At 40.0% G+C, this 16,282-nt stretch overlaps 1 protein-coding gene across 2 annotated transcripts in view; it reads right to left on the bottom strand.

Annotated features, from left to right (window-relative positions):
• Positions 1 to 16,282, bottom strand: part of METTL4 (methyltransferase 4, N6-adenosine) — a 405,343-nt gene that overhangs the window by 211,620 nt on the left and 177,441 nt on the right. For both annotated transcript variants that reach the window (XM_073631432.1, XM_073631431.1), the window contains one exon: positions 370 to 476. In XM_073631432.1, the coding sequence (XP_073487533.1) occupies positions 370 to 476 (107 nt within the window). The remainder of the gene's footprint in view (positions 1 to 369; positions 477 to 16,282) is intronic.

The following is a 16,282-nucleotide window of genomic DNA, read 5'->3' as shown; positions in this document are numbered from 1 at the left end:
GCGATGTGGTAGTTCATTAAGTCTTCCTGTCAGATTGTATCGGCTTGCCTGCATGATGTACTGGCACACAGATGCGCTAACAGGTCTACAGGAGACCTGCATGGCATCAGCGATCTGCTAGACGCGAGTGCAATGCTTTAAAGGCTCCAGAAAAAAAAATAATAAATGCACGTTTTTACCTGCAAAAACATGTGCATTTATTATTTTTTGCTAAAAGGTGAACTTACCCTTTTAATTAGACACAAACATATTAAAGTTTACAAGTTTTTAGTGTGCGGGTTTACATGCACTTTAAGGAAGTAAACACTGCAATTAGCTACAGCCTAATACTGTGGATACGTTCAGATTATCAATTATAAAGATTTTTACCATGCAGTAGAATCTATATCATCTATTAGGCATCCAAGTACCAGAATTTCATAAGGTTTTTTATGGGCAGACTCCATAGGAAACACAAATTCTCCAGACTGGGTTATCTGACAAGAAACATCAATGAAATGGTTTAATGAAAAAGACTAAATGCAGACAGAAAACTCATGCATCATCTCATGTCTCCAAATGAAGACTGATACATGTAATTTAAAAAACAGCATTGACAAGATTTCTTATACACTCATAATTTATGTCAGACACATTTTTTTTTACTCAGGGCTGGAAATAGCTGTAATTTGCTTCATTAGTTAGTATTTATGAAAAAGTCATTGACAATAAAAATTAGCATAAAGAAAATGTTTGTGTGTACATATTTTTAAATGACTGATCACTCCTCACCAATGCAGATACTGAGGGTTGAAATGTGACAACTAGAACAAAGTAAAGTATTGCTGCTGCCCTCAGCAACCAGCTTTTATTTTCTAAACTGTCCCAAAAATTAAATATTGATTGTGTTTATTTTATTATACCAGCCAGTAACCTCAAACAAAGTCCCAATTAAAGGGAACCATTCAGGTTCTCATCCACCTGTAGAGTACACAAGAGTTTTAGTACCCAAAGACACAAGCTTGCAGTCATGTATACAATTGGATCAGTCAAGCATCCATGTCTATGAATTGTCCCCAAACAGCCACCTATCCGGTCAGGGTGAACAGTCTATAAGACAGATTTTGGAATCCTCCCCAAAGTGGAATTGTTCCAACACAAATAAACCAACACCAGCTCCTGCTCCCAGCTTTGCATCCTCTCCTCTCCATATGAGCTACCTTGGAGTTTGGCAAAGCTTTGAAGTTTTTAGAGCACTTTGAAGCTTGATTGCAGTGGGATCATACCTGCACGTTCGAACATCCTGTAATGTCCAGTAGCTGGAACCTCATATTAAACGTACGCTTTCTTCATGCCACCTTTGCCTCAAAGTATATATTTAAGGATAAAGTTTAATCTGCTTACATTTTGCCTTGCACAGGCCCTAGCTAATGATATTTGTAAATAAAACCTTTCCATTTTCAATCCACACCTTATTTTAGACCTGGTAGCATTATTACTGAGTCACTACGCTTCTCTATGCAGTGAAGGCAGATCATAGCTGGTGGGAGAGGCAGGCAGGGTGCTTTACATGGCTTTCTCAAATCATCACTGCTTCAGTACGCTCTCAAGAGCCCTCAGCCCTGGTGCTATTTTTCCTGGTGTGGCCCTTGACCAAGAACCAGGTAAGCCTATGGCCGGGGTTGGAAACCCACTGATCGTAATCTGGGCTTGCCAACCCGCCATTCCAGAGCATCAGAGTGCATGGAGCTGGTGCTGGCAGGGGAGGAAGCAAGTGGCCACGGAGGCAGCAGGAGCCGCATAAGTCGATGCTTCTTCTGTAGCGCCGGCTCCTGTCCCAGGCGGAGTGATACCAAGTGCACTTTGCCTGGGACCTTTCTAGCAGCCTGAAGACGGAGAGTGATCCTATAAAACATCAAATACACTGCACTTATGCAATTGGCATATTAGCACCTATAAAAGGGTTAACAACTATTAGGCTTCTTTCACACTACTCTGCAGCTGCAGTACCGTTTCACATGTGGCTTCCCTGAGCACATGTGAAACGGTACTTGTGGCTTCCCTGCACTAATCCATAGACATCTATTACATCTTGCGGGTTTGGTGCACTTTTTGAAAGCACACCAAAACTCTTGAATCTTGAATGAAGTTCACCACACCAGCAAGCTATAATTAAAGTCTATGGAAAAGTGCAGCCAACCCACAGGAAAGCTGAAGGTGCACTGCGCTGTACCCATGGTGCTGGTAAACCACAGAGCATCAATGTGAAAGCAGCCTTATAAGGGTCTGAGGACAGTAAGGGCTCATTCACATTTGTGGTTTGGGGTGTCAGAAACCATGAATCAGACCGAAACAGAAGTACAGTTAAATCCCACTTGTTTAATAATAAAAGTAAATAGAACAAACGTAGTCAAAACATAGCCAAAGTTCGGTAACCGCAACGGATAGTCAGACAAGCCAGAAAGTCAGGAAGCCAGAGATCAGCGTAGTGGAACAGCAAGCAGGATCTGGAGCCAGAAGGAATGTCAGCCAAGCAAGTCTTTAACAGGAACGCAGGATCGCTGGATCTCTGTGATGTTGACCAAGGCGAAGGTAGAGATCATCTGGGCTGGACGACTTTAGTAGGCAGGACCGACGAGCAGGATATCATCAACAGGTGAGTCACTGGGGAGAGATAGCAGCTGGCAATTAGCCAACAGCTGAGCGGTCAGCTCAGAGAAGGAAGGGCTGAGCCCAGCCCTGACAGGGGGGTGGTAAAACCCCATAGTTGAGATGTGTTTTTACCACACACCCCAACTAGTGGTGTAGCATTAGGGGTAAAAGTGGGGGAAGATGGTAGTTGCGCTGTGATGAAGGGGGGGAAGGGAACTACTAAGGATGACTAAAGTGGCAAAGTGAACTAAAAAAGAAACGGGCCAATGCATGAATGGATCCTACATGCTAAAAGAACATGGTGAGGATGCAGTGCAGTGCAACGTAGCTGATCAACATGACTATAATGTACGGGCAGACAAAGCCTAATATATAAAGGTAATTGTGAAACAGTGACTGCTTGAATATAGCAAAGCATATACTAACACAAACAGGATAAATAATGACACAACGCAAAAAAATATATAATGCAAGAAAAATACATGTGGGCTAGTGCCCCATTAGCAAAAACGTGTCAAATCCTGGTGGACTACAAGTGACAAATCCCTAGGACAAACATGAATATTAGTTCTATCATCCAGTCCAAAAACAAAAACTCGTGATGAGAAACACAAAACAATTCCAATCGTGAAGGGAGGGGGGGATCTTCAGTGAGGACGCCTCCGTGTTTGCAAGCCGCTTACCTTAAGTTGCACTGCACTGCATCCTCACCATGTTCTTTTAGCATGTAGGATCCATTCATGCATTGGCCCGTTTCTTTTTTAGTTCACTTTGCCACTTTAGTCATCCTTGTAGCTCCCCCCCCCCCCCTTCATCACAGCGCAACTACCATCTTCCCCCACTTTTGTCTCATTTGTCCTGCTTTGGATCAGTACTTAGGTGTTGCAGCAGTGTCCTTTTAGCGTGGGCCCCCCCGACAGCGCAGGAGTTTCCACTTTCACAGCATCAGGGGTAGCAATGGCGACCCTGCCTCATGGTCCAGGGGGCCCGTGCGACCTCCCTGTCACATTATGTTTTTTACTTTGACAGGAGGGGAGGTGGGGCAGCATATACAGGACCCAATCCCTTCAATTTTCCACCTGCAACTGCTGAAACCTGGCTCCTCCTCCTCTCCCTCCCACCGGCATTCAGCGGCTGAAAATTAAAAAAAAAATCGAAATTCTGATATTTTATTTCATTGTAGCCCGTGACCGGGCCCGTTACCAAATCACTTAAGTAGCCCTCGCTCTTTAACCACTTGCTGACAGCCCGCCGTTTGACAGCAGCAGAATGGCTTCCCTGCGCAAATCTCCGTACTGTACGGTGGCTGCTTTAAGGGGTATAGAGGGCACCTGTGATCACTCCTGACAGAGCAGGAACGTGGAACTGTGTGTGTAAACACACAAATCCACATTCTGTCAGGGAAAGAAGACAGATCGTGTGTTCCTAGTATATAGGAACACCGATCGGTCTCCAGTCAGTCAGTCCCACCCCCCCCCCCCCGAGTTAAAACACACAGTGAGAGAACACATTTAACCACTTGATCGCCCCCTAGTGTTAACCCCTTCCCTGCCAGTGACATTTATACAGTAATCAGTGACTATTTATAGCACTGATCGCTGTATAAATGTCAATAGTTTCAAAAAAGTGTCAAAAGTGTCCACTCTGTCCGCCGCAATGTCGCAGTCCCTTTCGCAGATCGCCACCATTACTAGTAAAAAAAAAAAAATTTATAAAAATGCCATAAATCAATAACCTATTTTGTAGGCACTATACTACTTTTGCGCAAACCAATCAATATACGCTTATTGCAATTTTTTTACCAAAAATATGTAGAAGAATATATATCAAATACATACAAATTGAGGAAAAAATGTGTGCTTTTTTTTAAATTGGGATATTATAGCAAAAAGTAAAAAAATATTGTGTTTTTTTCAAAATTGTCACTCTTTTTTTGTTTATAGCGCAAAAAAAAAACCCCACAAAGGTAATCAAATACCACCAAAAGAAAACTTACTTGTGGGAAAAAAGGACATCAATTTTGTTTGGGTACAGCGTCGCACAACCGAGCAATTGTCAGTTAAAGTGACGCAGTGCCATATCGCAAAAAAATGGCTGGATCACTGGATTTGATTGACAGCAGCGGGAGCCAATGGCTGCTCTGCTATCAATTTATCCAATGAGGACCCGAGACAGCGACTGGAGCTGCTGTGCTCGTCCCTGTTGATGGAACGATCGGGTTCAGGTAAGTAAAGGGGGGGGGGGTCTGCACTACAGAAGATTTTTCACCTTAATGCATAGAATGCATTAAGGTGAAAAACCAAGGGTTTACAACCCCTTTAATAAAATGTGCCAAGCAATATTCGGTGAACAACTACTTAGATAACAAGAGATAATATCTCTGTTTATGCCAATCCAAGTGATGAAGAGTGAGAATCTCTTGCTGAACACTCACTATATTGCTGTTTTTGCCCATAGCAATCAACCAGAATTCCTGTTTATAATTCCATAAAATATAAAAGATAAAAGCTGCAGGAGAAATCACTACTGTAAGTACATCAGCATTTCTGTTAATTTTTTTTATAAAATAAAGGTCAAACTGCTGCGGCAGAGAGTGCTACTGTAAATACATCTGCTATAGATTATACAGATCAAATTTGTTGCGCTATTCACAAATACTACATAAAAGCTGCTGACACAATATTGTTGGGTGCAATAACAAAAATATGGGGTAAATAATAATAAAAGTTCATATAATCAATACTGAAGAAAGTTCCAAATTTAAATGATTCTGAGTTTGTCAATGAAGGATTTTTGATGAGATGAAAAGGAAAGAACCCATCACCAACACCCTAAAAAAACTGACCCTTACTGTCAGCATATGGGTTATACAGCAATTGCATTAGTAGGTTGTATCCACGTTTCCTCACAGTCAGCAGAAACTCCCCTTGTTGCCTAGAGATCCTCACTCCACTGACCGACCCAGAAATGTATAAGCCTATTTCCAGGATGGCTTTGCCATAAAAGTGCACTCCAGAGATATAGCACGATAATCACATATGCAGGGGAATGAAAAAGAACAAACTCATTGAGCAGACATCCCAAACAAAAACGATTTTAATCCTTTATAAGCTCACAAGTAAAAACTCACATGCAGTAGGTATATTTCAGGCAGAAAGAAAAGCGACCAGCGCTTCCTACCAATAAGATGGCCGCCACTCCTCTGTCCTCTCCAATACGTTACTCGTCCCTTACTTCACCCGATGTTTCGTCACAAATGTGCATCTTCAGGGGCGTGGTCGTGATGTTTTAATGTTTATATAGGGAACGGATACAGATATAAAACCGGAAATTACGTGCGTTCCAAAAGGTAGACAATCTCCTTGTGATTGGAAGGCACTACCTGGAGATAAACCTGAAATTATTGTCCTAAATGCGCTCCACAGGAAGGAAATGAACATCATCCATACCCAGGAATGCATTATGTAGGACAAAAAGCTACTTAACCTAATAGACCCAATAGCGTTCCAGAGGGCGGAATCAACCCCCCTCCAGACACCGAAACGCAAACAGGCTGCAATTAATAAAAAAGTGTGATAAAAAATAGGCTTCACACATCAAAGAAGATTTGATAAAACCTTGACCTAACCATAAGATCATATAAGTAAAAGCCTAATATTTATTAATAAAAGATGGTCTAATTTATTGTAAATATAAATTACAGAAATAGAAATAAAAACTCCTATAGTAATACTTCAAACAAAATAAAAAATAATACCAAAAAATATTATTATATGAATATAATAAAAATGGTAGTTGAGCTGGTGGGAGAGGAGCTTACACATATGTAGGGACTTGAGGAGCAATGACCTCTTGTGCTCAATACAAAATAAACACCAATACTACATAAAAATAATACATCAATCAAGACCTATAAAAAAAAAAAAAAAAAAAAAAAAAAACAAGGCTTATAATTGAATATAAAAGGCAATAACAACCTTATTTATACCAGAGAGGCAGAAATAAATTAGATTATTAAAAATAATCATATAGTACACAATCACAAAAAAAAAAGTTCCATGGTAAAGGATATAATGATCCATCAAGTTCCATCAAGTTCACCCGCACCATAACCCTTTTCACTGAATCTTCTCCTAAGAATTGAGGCTTCCCTGTCAAAATCATCCTGATTCGTACAGTTTCGCCTCAACCTGAGAAACTGGCTTTTGGAAATTGATTCCAACCAGGCCTTATGGTGGCAACTTTTAATATCTATGAAACCGTTACGGTCGGTTTCCTTGAAATGGGTAGAGGTAATAATCTGTCCATCAAGTTAAAACAATGCCCCTATCATTATTATTCAAGCCTAGAATTAAACTATTGAGGGATTCCAAGGTTCCATCCCACAGGAGGAGGATGTCGTCTATGTATCTTCTCCAGAGCACCAGCTCAGACCTGGACTCCCCATAGATGACATCCTCCTCCCATTTAGCCATAAAAAGGTTGGCCATACTAGGGGAAAATTTTGCCCCCATGGCCAACCCCCTACTTTGCACATAGTAGGAGCCATCATACCAAAAATAATTTTGCTCCATCGCAAAGTCCAAAAGTCTCAAAATAAACATTCTCTGAATGAATGAATGAATGAATGAATGATTTGTAAAGCGCTGCAAATGCGAACTGAATCGCCTCAAGGCGCTAGATGCATTCTCTGTTGTCAGCTTCTTGGAAAAGGAAGGTCTTTAGTTTTTTCCTGAAGGCCTGGTGGTTTTCTTCCATGCGGATGTTGGTTGGAAGAGCATTCCATAGTCGAGGTCCTTGGACTGCGAATCTTCGTTCTCCCTTTGCTTTGTAGCAGTATTTGGGAATGATGAGGAGGTTTTGGTTAGCTGATCGAAGACTGCGCTTCGGCGTGTAGTGTTTTATTTTCTCCCGGAGATATAGCGGATCGTTTCCTTGTATGCATTTGTGGGTGAGGCAGAGGGTCTTGAATGTGATCCGATTCTTCACAGTTAACCAGTGTAGGCTCTTTAGGGATGGGGAAATGGATTCCCAGGGTTTTTTTCCTGTTAACAGTCTTGCCGCCGTGTTTTGGATGAGTTGTAAGCGCGCAAGCTGATACTGGGGTAGTCCTACGTAGAGCAAATTTGCGTAGTTGAGTCGGGAATTGATGATTGTTCCCACAACTGCCGCTTTGAGCTCTTCTGGGATGAAGAGGATGAGTCTGCGTAGCAGGCGGAGGAGATGGTGGGATCCGCTAACTACTGATCCTATTTGTGCATCCATTGTCATTCCTGAGTCAAAGATGACTCCGAGACTCTTGGCTTTGGTGCTTGGAGAGATGGTCTGTCCGAGGATGGTGGGAGGTGTCCACGGAGTCTTTATTTTGGAATTTTTGTTAGCTTGTAGGAGAAGAAGTTCTGTTTTTGCTCCGTTGAGTTTGAGGGAGCTAATGGTCATCCAGTCATCTATTAAAGTGAGGCATTTCTGTAATTGCTGATGGTCTTTTTTTTTTTTTTTTTTTTTCTTGTCAAAAGAAGTTTATTGAGTATACAATGTTATAAAGATACATAAAGTAAGTTTACAAGGATCTATAAAGTAAGCTCATTGTTTTACAGTAGGGTTTATATAGGTAAATATCATGCAATTTCAAATATTAAACATTGGGTTCACGTAAACCTAAATTAAAGATATATATCATTTCCTTAGTTACTTTTGTAGGTATTTAAATGATTTATACCTACTATACATATTGTTTACAAGTAGATTGTATATAGGTCAAATAAATTCTGATAATGAGCTTTAATCGTAAGGTGGAGAAAAGGAAAGAGAAAGAAGAAAAAGGGTTGAAAGGTAGAGGTATGGTCCACAAGGTTGTCCCGCTCGTCAGTTTATTATTCTTTTTAGTTCTCTTTGAAGCCTTAGAATGGGTGTCTCTGTAAGTCATTTAATCTGTTACCATGGCAACAGGACAGAGTCATTGAAGTTTGACAGGAACTGTTGTTTTATCCAAGGATGCCAAAGTTTTTCAATCGATTTTGATCGATGGCTACCATCTTAGCATGGGACATTGTATTATTCATTCTGTGAATTGTTTCTGCTAGTACCAATGTAGGAGATTTCCATGCCTTGGCCACTGTTTGTTTTGCAGCTGTTATTAGTTGGATCATAAGTTTGAATTGAGAGAGTGTTAACCATTCCGGTTTTAGATTAAGTAAAGTTAAATATGGATCTGGTTGTATTATTTTTTTAAATATTTTAGATGCAATCACGAAGACTTCCTTCCAGAAGGTTTGGATTACTGGGCACGTCCACCATATGTGTAAATATGTGCCTATTTCTGGGCATCCTCGAAAACAAAGAGCTGAGGTATTAGGTGAATATTTTGCCACTCTAGCGGGTACAAGGTACCAGCGAGTTAGGACTTTATAATTTGTCTCCAGTGCTAAGATGTTGGGTGAAGATGACTTAGATGTGAGCCATATGTTAGACCAGTCCGTGTCTTCTAAAGTTCGTCCCAGGTCCTCCTCCCACCTCTGAACGTAAGAGGGTCTATTAAGATTTGCTACTCCATATAATTGATTATAAAGTGATGAAATTGTACCTTTAGCAAATGGATCTTTTGTACAGATTGATTCAAAAATGGATAATTGGGATAATGGTGTATCCCCCTTTAGGAATGGTGTATAGAAATTTTTGATTTGGAGATATCTAAATATCTCAGAGTTTGGTAGATCATATTTTTCTCTAAGCGATGGGAATGAAAGGAATGATTTAGATGCTATGAAGTCATTTAGTGTCTGAATGCCTGATGTTGTCCAAGCTTTAAAAGAATTTGGGTAGATCCATGCCGAATAAAAGGCCGGATTTCTGATAAAAGAAAGGAGAGGATTGTGTGGAGATTGTAACTGATATTTGGTTTTTAGTTTATCCCAGAGAGATAAGAAGTGTTTAGTTATGGGATTATGAATTTTAAAGCGGTCTTTAGGATCAAGCCATAATAAATTTGATATTAATAGAGGGTCGTTTTCTGAAGCCTCTATAAATACCCATAATGGGATTTCCTGTTTTGCATGGTATTTGGACAGACTGGCCAAATGTGCTGCTCTGTAGTAGTTAGTAAAATTAGGGTATCCCAGGCCTCCTTTATTTTTGGGAAGATGTAGTGTGTGTATAGGTATACGTGGTTTAGAAGAGCCCCATATAAACAAAGTTGCTCTTTTTTGTACTATTCTCAAAAAATAGGAAGGAATTGGAATAGGGAGGACTCTGAATAGATAAAGCAATTTGGGTAGAATAGTCATTTTGATTGCATTAATCTTCCCTATCCAGGATAAAGAAAGTTGCGACCATTGTTTTATTAGATTTGTGATCTGTCTTAATACAGGAGGATAATTGGTTGAGAATAAGTCAGAATGAGATGCTGTTAAATGAATTCCAAGATATGGGATTGATTTTTCTGCCCATGTGAATGGGAGTGCAGCCCTAGCCGGGATCAATTCCATGTTTGTGAGTGAAATATTAAGCACTAGGCATTTCTTAGGATTAATCATAAGGCCGGATAGGGCTGCAAACCCATCAAGAGCTGGTATTAAGTTAGGACCAGAGACCTGTGGTGATGATAGAAAAAGTAATATATCGTCTGCAAATATACATAATTTGTGTGTAATACCTCCTACTTCAATGCCAGTTATAGTTTGGTTTGTTCTGATGTATTGGGCCATGGGTTCGAGTATAAGGGCAAATAATAAGGGAGATAATGGGCAACCCTGTCGGGTACCTCTTTCGATATTAAAGGCTTCAGATTTGTATCCAGCATATTTTATATAGGCTTTGGGTTTATTATATAATGCTTTGATCCATGTTAAAAAGTGGGGTCCAAAACCCCATTTTTGTAATGAATATTGCATATATTGCCAGGATACTGTGTCAAATGCCCTCTTAATATCGAGAGATAGAAAACATAAAGGGATTTTCCGTTTTTTAGCAATATGTGCCAATAACACTGCCCTGCGTATATTATCACCTGCCTGTCTATTTGGCATGAAGCCTACTTGATCTCTATGTATTAATTTTCCTATAATGCTATTGAGGCGTTTTGCTATTATTTTTGCTAATAATTTAATATCGAGGTTTAACAGAGAGATAGGCCGATAATTCACACAGGAAGTATCATCAGAAAGGGGTTTTGGGATCATACAAACAATTGCCATTAGTGTTTCTTGCCGAAAAGAATGTCCATCTAGAAGTTTGTTAAAAGTTTCAGTGAGAATGGGAGAGAGTATTTCTGAGAATGTTTTATAGTATAAAGCCGAGTAGCCGTCTGGGCCTGGTCTTTTGTTAAGTTTTAGGTCTTTTATGGCGTTAGCAACTTCATCTATAGTTATAGGCTCATCCAAACTGCTTTTTTGATTCTGAGATAACTCAGGTAAGGTTATTTTTGAGAAGAAGGATTCAGCCTCTGTAGGATTAAATTCATTGTTTGTCTTGTATAAAGTTGCGAGATGTGAGTGAAATTTATGGACTATTTTAACTGGATTACAAGTGTAAACATTTTTTGATAATTTCAAACGTATTGGTTTGAAAGATTTGTTAGTTGAATTTAATGCCCGAGCCAAATATGTACCTGGTTTGTTTGTATTCATGTAGAAATTGTGTTTGGAGCGTTTGAGGGATTTATCAACTGACTCAGTGAGAAATAGATCGTATTCCAATCTAGATTTTTCCAGATGAGATTTTGTACTCTGAGATGGATTATCTTGAAATGATATGTAGGCTGCATTAAAATTGAGTTCTAGTTTTTTTGCTAGATTTTTGCGTTCCCGTTTAAATAGTGCCATTTGTCTTTGTATTGTACCACGCAAGACAGGCTTATGAGCTTCCCACAGTGTTATTGGGGAGATGTCTGTTGTATTATTAATTGATATGTATTCCTTTAAAGCTTGTTCAATGGCCATCTGATGTAGTGGGTGTTTGAGCATTATGTCCGGTAAGTACCACGTTGGGTCATGCGCTTTTGGTATGGCTGAGGCTATAGTAGTGTATACTGCATTATGGTCAGACCACGGAATCGGAATTATATCTGATGCAATAATTTCTGGTATCATTCCTATTGTTAGAAAAATATGATCTATTCTGGTGAAGGTTTGATGAGGGTGCGAGAAATAAGTGAATTTCTTTTTCATTGGGTTACTTTCTCTCCATGAATCTACCAGATTGTATTTGGAAAGAAGTTGAGAAAAAGGTAATCTAGAGGTTATTTTGGATGGTGTAAAAGGTGATTTATCTAGAAATGGGAGGAGGACCTGGTTCGAATCCCCACACATTATCACTGTTCCTATTTTGTGTGTATTAATCACTTGTAATATATGTGAGAGGAATGGTGTAGGTTGTTTGTTAGGAGCGTAGTAGGAAATCACCGTGATTGCTGTATCCATTATATAACCCATGAGTATCAGGTATCTACCTTTTGGGTCTTTAATTTCTGATGATAAGGTGAATGGTGTGGATCGGTGAAATGCAATTAGAGTTCCCCTTTGCTTGGTACAGGCAGAAGCCGTGTAAATTTGTTGATAAAAAGGAGAAATATATTTTGGAGTAGAATCTTTGGTGAAGTGTGTTTCTTGGAGGCATACTATGTGAGCCTTCTTGGTATGGAAAGTACGGAAGGCTTTGGTCCTTTTTTGAGGGACATTTATTCCCTGAACATTCAGGGAAAGTATATTCAGTGGTGCCATGGCAATAGATCAAATAGTTTTGACTTACTTTTTGTTATGCAGAGCTGACTGCGCAGATCAACCTGTGTGGACTGAAGAGATGAATAGATAGAAAAGAAACCAGTGAATTCTGGAGTAAAGAGTAAACAAAAAACATATGAGATTAGATGATACATTGTATAAATTATTTTTTGCAAGTAATCACAATTTACCCATGAAAGAGAATAAATATCTCTCTCAGGGGAATAAGTGCCTTCGTCACACTCCCACATAATATGGTTGGGAGAATGAGGAGGGCTAATGGGGGTACACGGATCTTCCGCTTACAGGAGAGAAGTGCTATGTCAAAAGACATCAAAATGATGTTTCATTAATTGGAGTGCAGAATATAGTTTTTGTTGAAATTATTTATTCCAGGGTGTTTGTATATGGTTAGTCTTGCCCTAGGCTAAATAATTCAGTTAGAAAGGTACTGTTAATAACTTTGGTATTGATGAAGATAGTTTGAATTATTTGGGGATTTTAACCCTTTTAGAGTAAACAATTACATATTTTATTCATACGTAACTGTTTAGATATGTTAACTCATAAAATTGAGGTTGTATTGCTTCAGATTAGAATAAACAAAAACATAATTCTAGGAACTAGTTAGGTAATAATATTTTTGTTTTAAGAAAAGAAAGAAAAAGCTTCCATTACTTCTGGATTATTGAACATATTTGTCCTAAAAAGTAATAAATCTATTGTTATTACCTGATAATATATAACTGAACAAGAATTTCCTTATTTCACTTATATATTCTAAGGCTATATGAATCAGAAGTAATAAGAAATATAACTGGAATGTAACATGATCCCACACAGTGTGTGAATATCAGAATGCAGTTACATTCAGTTATAAATATAGGTTTTTTATAGAGAACCATCTCTTAGTATAATAAATGAAGAGATATCAGGAATTAGGATGTCAGTCCATTGAATCTTCTTGGTCCATGGATGATGTGGCATAACGGCCTCTTTTGTGAGAATGATGATTCCCATTTTGTTCTGAAATTTTCTGGGTGCTGCCTGAAGGTGAAGATGATGCCATTCTTCTGCGTGTGGGAGTGTTGCTGCTTGTGGGTTCTGTCAGATTTAATTTTAAAAGGGTTTGTTGTAGTTCATCTGCTGATCTGCTTCTGTAAATTGTACCTTGGTAGTTAAATCTGACTGAAAAGGGGAAGCCCCATTGATACATAATGTTGTGGCGTTGCAGTACCATTAGTTGGGGTTTCATGGATCGTCTTTTAGTAATAGTAAGTTGGGATAGGTCAGCAAAAATTTGATAATTGTGTCCTTGAAAATTAAGTTCCTTTTTTTCTCTTGCAGCAATTAGTATTTGTTCTTTCGTTCTGTAATAATGAAATTTTGTGATTATATCACGTGGGGGTCCATCTTTCTTTTTGGCTGTGAGGGCTCTGTGTACTCTGTCCAGTTCTAAACGTTCAATAGGGATATCTGGCTTTAGTTCTTGTAATAGAGCAGTAATAGTAGATTGCAGGTCTGTCACAGTTTCAGGTATTCCCCTTATGCGTAAGTTTGAACGTCTGGCTCTATTTTCGTAATCTTCGAGCTTAGTTTGAAGTATTAAATTCTCTTCTTTTAATTGTTCCAATTCTGTTATATTTTCTTGGGTTGTAATTTCAATTTCATCCATTTTTATTTCTAATGCCCCGTACACACGGTCGGACTTTGTTCGGACATTCCGACAACAAAATTCTAGGATTTTTTCCGACGGATGTTGGCTCAAACTTGTCTTGCATACACACGGTCACACAAAGTTGTCGGAAAATCCGATCGTTTTAAACGCGGTGACGTAAAACATGTACGTCGGGACTATAAACGGGGCAGTGGCCAATAGCTTTCATCTCTTTATTTATTCTGAGCATGCGTGGCACTTTGTCCGTCGGATTTGTGTACACACGATCGGAATTTCCGACAACGGATTTTGTTGTTGGAAAATTTTATCTCCTGCTCTCCAACTTTGTGTGTCGGAAAATCCGATGGAAAATGTCCGATGGAGCCCACACACGGTCGGAATTTCCGACAACACGCTCCGATCGGACATTTTCCATCGGAAAATCCGACCGTGTGTACGGGGCATTAGGCTGCGGTGCGGTTTCCCAGCTCTCTTATTTCTTTGGTTAGGCTTTTTGTTATTTGGTCTGAGGTTTGTTTTAAAGCCTTATGAAGCATCTTTTCAAATTGTAATAATATTACTGGGGATACTGAGGAGGCTTGTGGAGAAGTTTGTGAGAGGATTTGTTCTGTATCTGACTCAAATGGAGAGTCTTGCTGTGACATTTTCTGTCTGTGAGAGCGCCCTGATGCTGTATCTTGTGAGGTGACCGGAGCTGCTTCAGCTGCAGTGAGTGCCTGTGAGCTCTTTGTGAGGTGATTTTTATTTCTGCCACGGTTTCCTCCCAGTACCATATTTCCTGCCCAAACTTTCACAGTTTGTTCCCTGGGGCAAAAAGGTTCAAATGGATACCTTTTGAGCCTGCAGGCTCCGCTTTGTCCTTCTCTTCTCTATTCAGGGGTGTGGAGCTCTAACAATGCATGTCTGCTCCGCTAGGCTCCGCCTCCTGCCCTCTCGATGATGAAGGTCTTTTTGTCCGTTGATGCGAAGGTAGAGTTGGGTGTCGTCCACGTATGAGTGGAAGTAGAGATCGGTATTCCTGATGATATTAAGAAGTGGGCGGATGTAGATGTTGAATAGCACTGGTGACAAAGGTGAGCCCTGAGGGACTCCACAGGAGATTGCCCGGGTTTCCGAGGTGAATGTTCCTAGTTTCACTATCTGAGAGTGATTCTCTAAGAAGGATGCAAACCATTTTAGAGCAGAATCTGTAGCTCCTGCAACTTCAGCGAGGCGGACAAGTAAAGTATTGTGGTCCACTGTATTGAATGCTGCGCTGAGGTCTAACAGTACCAGGAGACTCGATTCTCCGTCATCTGCTGCTTCAAGGGTGTCATCCCATATTTTGGGAAGTGCTGTTTCTGTGCCATGGCCTGGGCGGAAGCCCGATTGAAGAGGGTCCAGGAATTGGTGTGTGTCCAGGTGGCGTTGTAGCTGCTGTACTACTGCTTTCTCTATAATCTTGGAGATGGTGTTGAGGCTTGTTATTGGTCTGCGGCAGTTAGGGTCCTTAGGGTCGAGATTGGGTTTCTTTAGCAGGGGTTTGACGATGCCTTGCTTGAGGGACATGAAGAGAATCCAGCTGTAAAAAGTGGTTCACTGCTTCCCTCCCATGTTGATGAGTGATCACAGTGTACAGTGAGGAAACATCCGCAGTTGCGAGTATATATGTGTCCTTCCATTCTACATGCTGGAATAAATTGATCACCTGAGCAGAATCCCTTAAATACGAGGTAGTTTTGATGACCAAAGGCTGCAAAAAATGATCGATATGTTTGCCCACTCTGGAAGTAACCGAATCGATGCCACTAATGGTTGCCCTTCCAGGGGGGCAAACAGGATCTTTGTGCACCTTAGGTAAATAGTATATTACCGGTACCCTTGGTGCTATTGGAATCATAAATGCCTTTTTCCTTTTTTGAAATGATTTTTTTCTGAAACCCATCCTCAACAAGGACAAGACGTTCTTTTTTTAACTTGCAGAGGGATTCCCTTTTAAAGGTAAATAAGTTGTACGATCTGATAGTAATCTCAGGATCTCCGCATTGTAAGCTTCTTTATCAAGAACAACTATCCCCCCGCCTTATCAGCAGGACGCACCACAATGTCATCTCTATCTTTCAGCATTTCTAGGCCTCTCTTAAACGTATACTCCCTTCTATTTTTCTTTATTTCCAATGAATGTAAATCCTTACTGACAAGATCCCTGAAGACACTAATAGTTGGTGCCACAGGGCCCGGAGGATTGAACAATGAGGCATTGGTTAATCCGGAGTTT

This window comes from Aquarana catesbeiana, linkage group LG05 (assembly GCF_042186555.1).
Source record: "Aquarana catesbeiana isolate 2022-GZ linkage group LG05, ASM4218655v1, whole genome shotgun sequence".
Classification (NCBI taxonomy): domain Eukaryota; kingdom Metazoa; phylum Chordata; class Amphibia; order Anura; family Ranidae; genus Aquarana; species Aquarana catesbeiana.
This window is presented reverse-complemented; position numbering and strand designations above follow the sequence as displayed.